The sequence below is a fragment of the Zea mays genome, chromosome 6 (assembly GCF_902167145.1).
Source record: "Zea mays cultivar B73 chromosome 6, Zm-B73-REFERENCE-NAM-5.0, whole genome shotgun sequence".
NCBI lineage: Eukaryota > Viridiplantae > Streptophyta > Magnoliopsida > Poales > Poaceae > Zea > Zea mays.
The window spans coordinates 135,727,738-135,738,231 of NC_050101.1; the positions used below are offsets into that span (position 1 = coordinate 135,727,738).

At 44.7% G+C, this 10,494-nt stretch overlaps 2 protein-coding genes across 2 annotated transcripts; one reads left to right on the forward strand and one right to left on the reverse strand.

The window, feature by feature from the left end:
• Positions 1-604: 604 nt before the first annotated feature.
• On the forward strand, positions 605-3,439 carry LOC103630050 (aspartic proteinase oryzasin-1). Its single transcript, XM_008651141.4, has 2 exons — positions 605-1,875; positions 1,981-3,439. The coding sequence occupies exons 1-2, from the start codon at positions 1,372-1,374 to the stop codon at positions 2,152-2,154; spliced, it is 678 nt and encodes a 225-aa protein (XP_008649363.1). The 5' UTR covers positions 605-1,371; the 3' UTR covers positions 2,155-3,439.
• Positions 3,078-7,417, reverse strand: LOC103630049 (zinc finger MYM-type protein 1-like). Its single transcript, XM_020539495.3, has 3 exons — positions 6,614-7,417; positions 5,064-6,532; positions 3,078-3,315 (listed from the first exon to the last, which is right to left on the reverse strand). Exons 1-2 carry the CDS (start codon positions 6,898-6,900, stop codon positions 5,065-5,067), a joined length of 1,755 nt encoding a protein of 584 aa, XP_020395084.1. The 5' UTR covers positions 6,901-7,417; the 3' UTR covers positions 3,078-3,315; position 5,064.
• Between the last annotated feature and the right edge of the window lie 3,077 nt (positions 7,418-10,494).

Below are 10,494 nucleotides of genomic sequence, written 5' to 3' on the forward strand. Positions count from 1 at the left end.
TAAATCATATTTGTCTAAGTCCAACTGTAATTGGATATCACACTAAAAATCGATATCGGCCTATTTAAACTTGTTACCACGGGTACTCAATTGTGTCATTACTATAGTATCTACGTTATATTTTATGAACCAACCAACATCTAAACACCTATTAAAGAGAGTGAGAGAGAAACGTCGTGCACGTAGTAAAAGGCCCGTGCATGCCAACTAGCGACCCACACGTGCCGCCGGGGATGACCTTCGCCAGGGTTAGGGCAAGCATGGACCGCGACGGTGTCCTGTTTCGAATGAAGATGCGGGCATGCGGCTGCAGGGGTTTGGCGATGTGTTGGACTTGGATAGCCTGCAAAAGCGAGTAGTGCACGTGGTCTTGCATTTACCTGGTCGTGTCGTACGTGCTCGTGCTCGTGTCGAGGCGTGCGTACGTGCTCGTGTCGAAGAAGATAAACGCCGGTCGCCGTCGCGCGCAGCTAGCAGTAGCTGGCTAGCTGCTGCCCGCTAGCGTGACGCGTACAGTACAGGTGCTGGAGTGCTGGACTACAGCTAGCCATGCAGCGATACGATGGCTACATGTTCAAGCAAGTACACGCGAGCGTGGGCTACTGGAAGCGGAGACAAAGAAAGCGGTGTGCGGCTGCACCTAATCTCTACTAACTATTAAGAACCTATTGGAGACTGCCCCCACCTCTACGTCCGCCCCCTACCTACGCCCGCCCGCCCGCCGCAATCCCGCAACGGCCGCCGCGAAGGCCGCGAACCGCCCTCCCGCCCGCCCGCAATCCCGCAACGGCCGCCGCGAAGGCCGCGAACCGCCCTCCCGCCCGCCCGCACGCCCTGCACCCATCCACCCGCCCACACGCCGCAAACCCCGCCGTGACCATGGTGAACCGCCCTCCCGCCCGCCCCAATCTCCGAGATCCACAGGGACGCAAGACGCTGCTGATGGCAAAACCAAGGAAAACTCGCACCTCGGCTCCAGATCCACCCGTAGCCGCGTTCGGCTTCCGGGGTGTGCTGTGGTGGGGACAGCGGCGACGGGTGACGGGGTGGCCGGGTCGGGGTGGGGGTGCGGGCAGGGCGGTGGTATGGACGGGGTGGACATCGGCGGCGGGCTTCTCTTCTCGTGGACTTACCACCACCTTGACCGCGACTTGAATTGCTGGTTTGGTGTCTGATGCGGGCTCATCTGCTTGTTGCAATCCGCTTTCCCCGATTTATTCTTACGATTTCCAAGTAGTTTTGTGTTATCTTCTCTCTCTCTCTCTTGGGAAAAGGGGTTTCAATTCTGTTGGGATCGACTCACCGAGTTTTGAGGTTTTTCGTGGGCGGTTTGATTTTCGGTCGATCCGATCTGTGGCAGGCTTTCATCAGATGTTGCAAAATTCGCTCGCAACCGTAATCGCAGCGTTATTGTCAGCCGCAAACAGTCCTTTTCTTGGTTGTACTGCGCTTTCCCCACTAATGCATCTATTCGATCTAACCGGTCTTCGCTCCGCATTGGACTGTCGCAGATCAGCGACCATGGGAACCCGCGGCGTCGCCCTGCTGCTCCTCACGGTGGTGTTGCTCCAGGCGCTCCTCCCCGCGTCGTCGGAGGGCCTGGTGCGGGTCGCGCTGAAGAAACAGCCCGTCGACCAGAACGGTCGCGTCGCCACATGCCTCTCCGTCGAGGAGAGGCAGCGCCTCCTCCTCCGCGGCGCCAACGCCCTGGGCTCAGGCGGTGAAGACGACTCCGACGTCATCGCGCTCAAGAACTACATGAACGCGCAGTACGTTGGGGAGATCGGCGTCGGCTCGCCGCAGCATAAGTTCACTGTCATCTTCGACACCGGCAGTTCCAACCTCTGGGTGCCGTCCTCCAAGTGCTACTTCTTGGTGCGTCTTGGTTCCTCCCCTTGCCTGGTCGAGGTTTTCCTTTTTTAGGACTTGGATGTGTTTTGTGCTAAGACTAGAATGTGCTTTTGTGCTGATGTGATGCAGATCGCTTGCTACTTCCACTCGCGCTACAAGTCAGGGCAGTCAAGCACTTACAAGAAGAACGGTTTGACTCTTCCTTTCTTGTGTTGTTACTGTATTGTTTTCCCGATTTTCTCGTTGTGGACTGAGATCTGCATCACTTTCGTCATACGTTTGTATTTCCCAGCTGGATTTTGATTGTTAGGTACGCAGTACTGCACATCCTCCTTGATGTGACGTCGACAGGATCTCATCTGTCTTCCCGTCATTAGAAGGCGCTACAGCAGTCCATGTGTTATTAGGGGAAATGCGAAAGAGACTGTGTAGAGGAATAGGGGCCAGGAAACTGCTATTCTGCAGTTTGGCACGTTTGGTTTGGTGGTGAAGTAAGGAAAGGGAAGGCAATGCAAGAAACCTTGGCTGGCCATGGACTTGTCACTTGTGAGTTGTGAATTTGTGATGGAGAAGCAGAAGCTCCTCTCGGGAACATGCTGGACCCTTCATGAAACTTCGCGCCTCCACCGGATTCAAGGGCTAGGTGATGATGGCCTTTGTGAAATGTGAATTCTACAAATTGGTGGCCCAATGGCCTTCTTGAATGAATTCTACAAAAAAGGGAAGCATCTGGTCCCTTCCCCGGAAACGTTCCAGTCAAATGACGATCGAGTAAAACCGCTGGAATCATCTATCGTCCCTTGTTGGATGAGGTCCCAGTCAGAGCAAATAAAATGGTTTTCATTGCTCATTTGGTTGCCCATCCTTCTAACTCCCAATGTCAACAGAGTCGTACTGTGTTGTGGCCACGAGAGTGCCAGGACGGCACATGGCAATTGACAAACGACAGTGGCCGGCTGGCCGCCAACCGAATCAGGCTCGTGCGCAAGCCTGCTTTGCATTCAGATTCCAGTCAGCTGTGAGCCGACTTGAACCCAGAACGCGAGCATCTCACAAGAATCATCCTTCGTTGTGATACCAGCGATGACCTCAGCACTGTCTGCTGCATCTCGTGGATATAATCAAGCATCGCCTAGGAATAGCTTCACACACAACAAAGTTCAATCCGAAACCAAATCATAAATAGGCGGCAGTCCAAGCATTATTCACAGAGCGTAAGGACAATGGCAACTGACCACAGAACATTGTTGAATGATAACATCTCTGCAAATCCACCAGTGCAAACAAAGACTAGACCATACATGTAGGCAAAAACGAAATACTTGTCGCAGCACAAGCCAGTTGCTACACCATTGTCAGTTTGTCACTAAACTTGGAACGACAAAGAAACTTAAGCAGACATTGTAGCCACTAACTCCATATTACCTTGCAGTGGCCTCGAACTAACGGTTGCCTTTGTAGCACCTAACAGAAACCAAAATAATATTAATATCAGTAAGTGGTTGCAAACACGAGAAAGAACTTTTCAAATAAAGGGGGTGGGATAAACGACCCCCATATAAATTATAACTGTGTAGCAAATTTGCAACAACAAAAAAAACACTAAAAAACCAACAGCATATTCTCATTTACTATAAAATGAAACCATATAAACTTTTAGTATAAATTTATTATAATTCTAATTTCTAAACACGGAGCAAGAGAAATCTGCCCCCAGCTAAAGATTATCCTGGTTATCTGCCAATTCCAACCAGGACAAAAAAAATTAACACAAAAGAACACAACTATGCCAGTTCCATGATCAGGACAGGGAAGGCGGCTAAATGGCAAAACAGGTTTATGTTTCCAGTTGGCACTTGGCAGAATATTTGAACAAACCAGCAAGTTTAAATGGCAAGCCAATAGGTTAGAAGTTATACTTCAACTGATCAAAAATACAAGTCCATTAACGACAAGGTCTACAATGTGATCCTTTTGACTACCAATATCCATTATAAATTTAAAATATATTTTTCCTTACATAGAAAAGAGTTGTATGTTATGGTGGTGCAGGGGTGGTGGAGGTGGTGGTCTGGTACTCTGGTCCGATGGCGGTGGCGCGGTCGTGGCGATGGATGGATGAGTGACGTCGTGACGGTATTGGTTCACTCACTGCGCGTAGCACACTAGCACTGCGATATTGGGATCCGCTGGGTTGCTGGGGGCACGGGCACACGGCACCGAACTTCGCATGCCATTGTCCATTGGTCATTCCATCGGGTTCACGATGACTAGAGCGAATCACAAAATGACTAGAGATTCTCAAAATTTTAGATGGCTCGATCTGAATTTGCAAGACTGGAGACGACATATAAGGCTAGACTCTAGAGACATTTCTAATTTACAAGTGTGAAAAGACCACATCAAATGATACTCCCTCCTTCCAAAACTCCTCCCAAAATAGTATTTGTTTTATAGTGTTAATGAATCCATACAATATTTCATGTATGTGTATTATATGTGTCTAGATTCATTGTTATCCATTTCAATATGGACAAAAAAACTAAAACAAACTATATAATAAGACAGAGTGAGTATTGACGACAGACGCTATTTGTTGGGTTCTGATCCGCCGAACCACGTGATCAGTATGTTGACGACGTTATTGGTGTAGCACTCTATCTGATTCGCCGAACCACGTGATCCGCCGAACCATTGAGGCTCGTCAATTTATGTAAATTTATGTTCCGTTGCAATGCACGGGCACATACCTATAAGATATTAAGATCGAAGATAATATATATATTGTTTGTCTTCATGTATTACCTAACACTGTCTAGATGTACATAAATTACCATGATATTATATGTTCCCGTTGCAACGCATGGGCACTCACCTATTTTATGTTATACGTGTAGTAGTTGGTGGGATCGAACGAGTTACAGTTACGGGTCTCCTACGCGTTTTGATGCACATGCTATTTTGCACTCCCTTTTCTTGCTCGTGAGATATATGTGTATGTGTATATACACTAGCACACCAGAATTACGCTCAGGCAGTGGCGGAGCTAGCCTGTAACCGGAGCCTGGACACTATTATAAATTTCTAAATTGTTTCTAAAGTATATATATTCAATATAGACTAGTAAATTTCAAGAGAATAGATATAAAATACTAACATTCAAGCAAACAATGACTTAGTGCTAAAAAATTTAACCGTAGCACGGTAAATACCTCAAGATGATAGAGAACGAGGCAAATTCATCTTTCTAGTCTTCATGCCTTGAAACCGTCGCAATATGGTAGAGTCATCAAGTTCTTTGAATATTTCCCGCTCGATATAGCACGCCATCAAATGATTGAACCACTCATCAGCCATCTTGTTTCGTAAATTAGTCTTGATAATTTTCATTGCCGAAAATGCCCTTTCAACAGATGCTGTGGACACCGGTAATATTAATGCCAATTCAATAAGTCTATAAACCAATGGAAAGACCTTATGTTTCTCTGTCTCAACCATCTTAGAAGCCAAACTAGCAATATCAGTGCAAGTAGAGAATGCAACATGCCTTCTTACTTGAAGAATATAAGTCTGAAGTTGTTGTCTAATTTGTGCAAAGTCACTAGTAGAGAAATCAGCATCATAAATCTGAGCACCTCGAACAAGGCTATCTATATCAAACCTGGAGAAGTTATTCTTTGGATCAAGACATGAGAAACATGTCAATATCTCAATAGTGGATTCTCCAAATCGATTATTCATCTCAACACATATTTTATCAAGAACAACAAAGAAAATCCCGACACGATAATGATGAAGGAAAGTAGTAGTTTCATTTCGGCGCTTCGCACGACCTCTGATTGGTATTTCATCCATCATATTTGGCACCGAAATATTCTTTTGCTCACAATATATCTTAGCCTCATCAAACACTTCATCCCAACCACTCTCCCTCAATGTGGCTAATTGAGCTTTCACATCTTGGATTAGCTCCATAGCATGAACTATATTTATATCTTTTCTTTGTAAGATATGAGAAAGCTCATTTGTGATAGCAAACAATTTTAGCATAAGCTTCATAATGAAAACAAACTCAAAAGACTCCATTTTCTCAAGCAACCCCGCAGCTGGAGAAGGACCACAAATATCTTTGTCAACCATCTCAAGCACCTCAGTAACTGAGTCCCACATTAGCTCCAATCGGATAAGGGTTATGTGATGTGAACCCCATCTAGTGTCCCCAGGTCTAGCAAGACTGGTATGTTGATGTTTTCCTGTACCCGATTCAATCTCCAAGGAATCAAGTTGTCGCAAAATGTTGTTATGATGGCTTTCAACTAATGCATCTCTTCTTTTGCATGAAGCGCTTGTTGTGGTCACAATTAAAGAGACATACTCAAAGAAATCATGAATAGCCGAGCAACAGCTAGAAACAGAAACAATGACTAACTGCAACCGATGGGCAAAACAATGGACATAAAAAGCATGTGGATTTTCATCTAAAATCTTTTTTTGTAGCCCATTAAATTCACCCCTCATATTTGAAGCTCCATCATATCCTTGTCCACGTATCCTAGAGATGGATAAATTATACTTATCAAGGATTCCAAATAACGCTACCTTTAATGCTTCATATGTCGTATCAACGACATGGTGTAAAGTAAGGAATCGTTCCACGACCTTCCCTTTAACATCAACATACCTAAAACAAGGATAGGGTTATGTCATACAACATTGTAATTATAAAATAGTGACAATCGACAAGTTTAGTGTATATACATACCTTAGCATCACTGCCATTTGCTCTTTCACAGATATGTCCCGTGACTCATCAATAAGAATAGAAAATTTTCTATCTTTAATCTCTCCCATGATCACATCTACAATTTCTTCTGCACAACATCTTGCAATATCTTTTTGAATATTAGGAGAAGTCATCTTGCAATTCATTGAACCACGACTAAAAGCTTTCCTCACAATTTCATTCTTATCTTTGTACCAATCTATCATCTCTAGAAAATTACCTCTATTCAAAGATGTTGAAGACTCATCATGTCCACGAAAAGCCATGCCTTGTGCAATTAGAAACTTTGAACATTCTAGAGATGAAGTCAAGCGGATTCGATACAATTCCTCTGCTTCTTCAGTAGCACGACTAAGCTGACTTGAGATGCTTTGTCTTTGATTTTGAAAATCATCAAATTAACACACTTATTATGAGCACTACTCACTCCACCAACATGCTTAGGTAATGCTTTGTATGCATGCTTCCAATCATTAAATCCTGTTTTATTAAACACATCATATCCAAATATTTCTGCCCTTCCTGGCTCTTTAAAAAGGAAGCAATAGAAACAAAATGCTAAATCTTTGGACTCGCTGTATTCTAGCCAATTATAATTTATATACCAAGATTTAGAAAATGCTCTTTTCTTTGCATTATTTCCAACTTGCTTCAAAGGAAACTTCAGAATAGGTTGAGTTGGTCCTTTTTGAATGTAAGCTCTTCTAACTTGGTCTCGAATTTCAGGACGAAACTCATAAATTTGTTTTCTAAGTGTCGGGTCACTTACAATATCATCCAGATTAAATCCATATCCATGATTACTATCTTGAGGTGGAGCAGAAGGTTGAAGTGGAGGAGGTGGTGGTGGGTGACTGCCTTGTGCTATCAAATACCTCCTCATCCTAGCAATCCAAAATTCACAGCATGTCAATACTTAAATTAAATCAAATGTTCAATCAAGTAATCAACAATCAATAATTAGTTACTATAAAAAATCAATTAAGAAACTAGGCGTCGAGCAGTACCTGCCTGGGCGCTGGTAGCTGGCCGCCTCAGCCCCTGGTCTGGTCGCTGGCCGCTGGTCGCCTGGGCACTGGCCGCCTGGGCGCTGGCAGCTGGTGGCAGGCTGGCCGCTGGGCGCTGGCAGTTGGTGTGCAGTGCACAGTGCAGGGACGCAGGGTGCAGGGCAAGACTGCAGGCGCCAGGCAGCAGACGTGCAGCCGTGGTGCAGCAGGAACCAGGCGAGCGGCGGCGCTGTGGAGACTAGGGATGGAAATATGGAACAATGGATGACCTAGCGTTCTAGCTTTTACTGTATTATTGGGCCTAATTAACTAATGTAAATATTTAGTTTTAGTGGACTGCATGCAGCCCAAGCCCGGGCACGTGCCCTGGCTAGCCGGGCTATGCCTCCGCTACTGCGCTCACAGGTCACCAAGGAGGATGGTGACTACTCCATACGACAACTTTATTCCCTCCCTTTTACACTCTAAATTACTAAACATATAGACTAAAACAGAGGAAATATGGTTTAGTCGTTGGTGTTTTGTAATTAAGGAACTAAAAGGAAGACACCGGAGTTTACTCCAATATGTTAGAAATTTAGTCATTTTCATTTTTAATTTTATACAGAAAACAATGTGATATATGTGATAACATGTATGTGCATTGTGTGTATAACCACTCGCATAAGCAGTAAACGATAATGAAACATGCACAGATACGGAGAACATATTATACCCTGCGGAGGGATCGATGCTCAAGGCACCAGTGACTCCATTCACACGAACATCTCGTGTGTGTTTGTTCGATGTAACCATACAAAGTCGATGCAGGAAGATGTACGCAGTGCAGTCTCTTGAACAGTCGTCGGGTGGTTGTCGTACAGCGGCAGCAGCAGCGATCTCGAAGACGGACATCATGTCTAGGAAGACGTCCACCACGAAGTAGTCGAATAGATCAACAACAAGGAGTCGCGACGATGCTCCCCAAAAATCTGATCACCGCACACCCGACAGAAGCTAAGGTGCTCTTTTGTAAAGCTGCCATACGCGCGAGCAACCACAACCGTCCATATCCCGATATAGGGCTAGGATTAGGTCATCACAATATTGAACCGGTACACATCTTGATCTGTCTGATGCAAGATCGACGACCTATATTTAATGATGGCTTGAGTCGACTGTATCCCTCTGATCTGATCGGACGGTCTGGTCCTTAATAGGCCCGATCGAAACGTTATTATCCCAACCGTTGATCTACCGATCGACGATTCACCTCTCCTCCTTCCGCCGGTCACGGACCGCGGCGGAGCCCTACCACTATGGCGGCACGTCGCCGGAATGAGTCCAACTCGCACCCCCCGTGCTCCAATTCCTACTCCTACTTGCTCTACATGACAAGGAGGTAAAGGTGAACACTATGGGGGCATCTTACCGATGATGAAGACGACGACGTGACTGACTACGTGGATGGTGGATCGACGGTGAAGGAGGACCTCCGGTGAAGATGGCTATGGGGGCATCTTCCTAATTGTTCCGAGTACACTAGCATGTCCAACATGGCTATAGGTTCGATGATATCAAATATTGGTCTTGATTATGCTGGTTGTCTAAGCCATGATGATAGTGCACCTGTCAACTTGTAATGTTGCCCGTCATATATTAATGTGATGCATTGAAGTCTTATTCAAAGCGCTAACAACATCATGAGGTCATTAGAAGTAGACTTTGAATGTGGCATCGTGCCTTTAGGTGCTGCCATGCCCCTAGAGGGGGGGCTTGCTACATTCTCTTGACTTGTTGCCTTTGTACCTAACCACTATAGGAGTCTTTTGTTCACTTGATAGGACTCAGTCTCTAGAGGGATTAGGGCCGATCATTTTAAATTAGCTGAAGTCAAGGACCTTAAAGATTTAGAGGTCGATACAGTGCCTTAGGCAATTAAGAGAATGTATTATTCTACTGTTAGCAATGTCTCATGGTCCTAAGTCTTAGATCATTTTTATTGTTAGAAGTACCTTTAGATCATGCCCCCTAGGGCTTAGACTGTCCTTGTAAATGATGATGGCCAAAAGAACTCAAATATGAGTCTCTTGTAGCCATAATGCCTCGAGGCCGAGAGCATTGGGTCCTAGTCCATATTAAGGGCGCGTAGGGAAAATTGCTTTTAGTGGGTTTTTGGTTTCCACATCCTATCCGAAACTTTAGTGACTAAAACTTAGTCACTTGTAGTCCTTAAAATACCAAACAGTGTGACTAAAATAGGCCTTCCAAATAGGAATTTTAGTGACTAAAGTTTAGTTCTAAAGTTTAGGAGGGTGACTAAAGAAACCAAACACCCTCTTAGTTTTGTAAGGCTATGTGGAGCAGCATATATTCAAACTATACTGCGAATAGTGTAGTCTACAATACAAAACATTGCAAAACAATGATTTAGGTGACTATATTAAGAAGTTTATAGGAACAGACCGTACTTAGAAGATCACATTAGAAGACCTTATGATCAGTTGATTTTGAGTTTTTTTATATCACTTTGTTATCGGTGTGTGCTTGTGCACTTCTGATGCTTTTTTTATAAGGGGGTGTTTGGTTTGCCCCTGCTAAAATTTAGCCCCTATCACATCGAATGTTTGAACCTCCGTTCGGGGTATTAAATGTAGTCGGATTATAAAACTAATTTCTCAGCTGAAGATTAAAAAGTGAGACGAATCTAGTACAGTTGGTTGGGTCTATATTTCATACTCCTATTTGAAAGTCAAACGCTTGATGTGACCCGGGCCAAACTTTAGTCCACAGAACCAAACACCCCCTAAGTGTGCGTTTGTGCATAATGGTCGATTTTGTATTTGGTTGTAACTCTCACGCCCCGTTTGGATC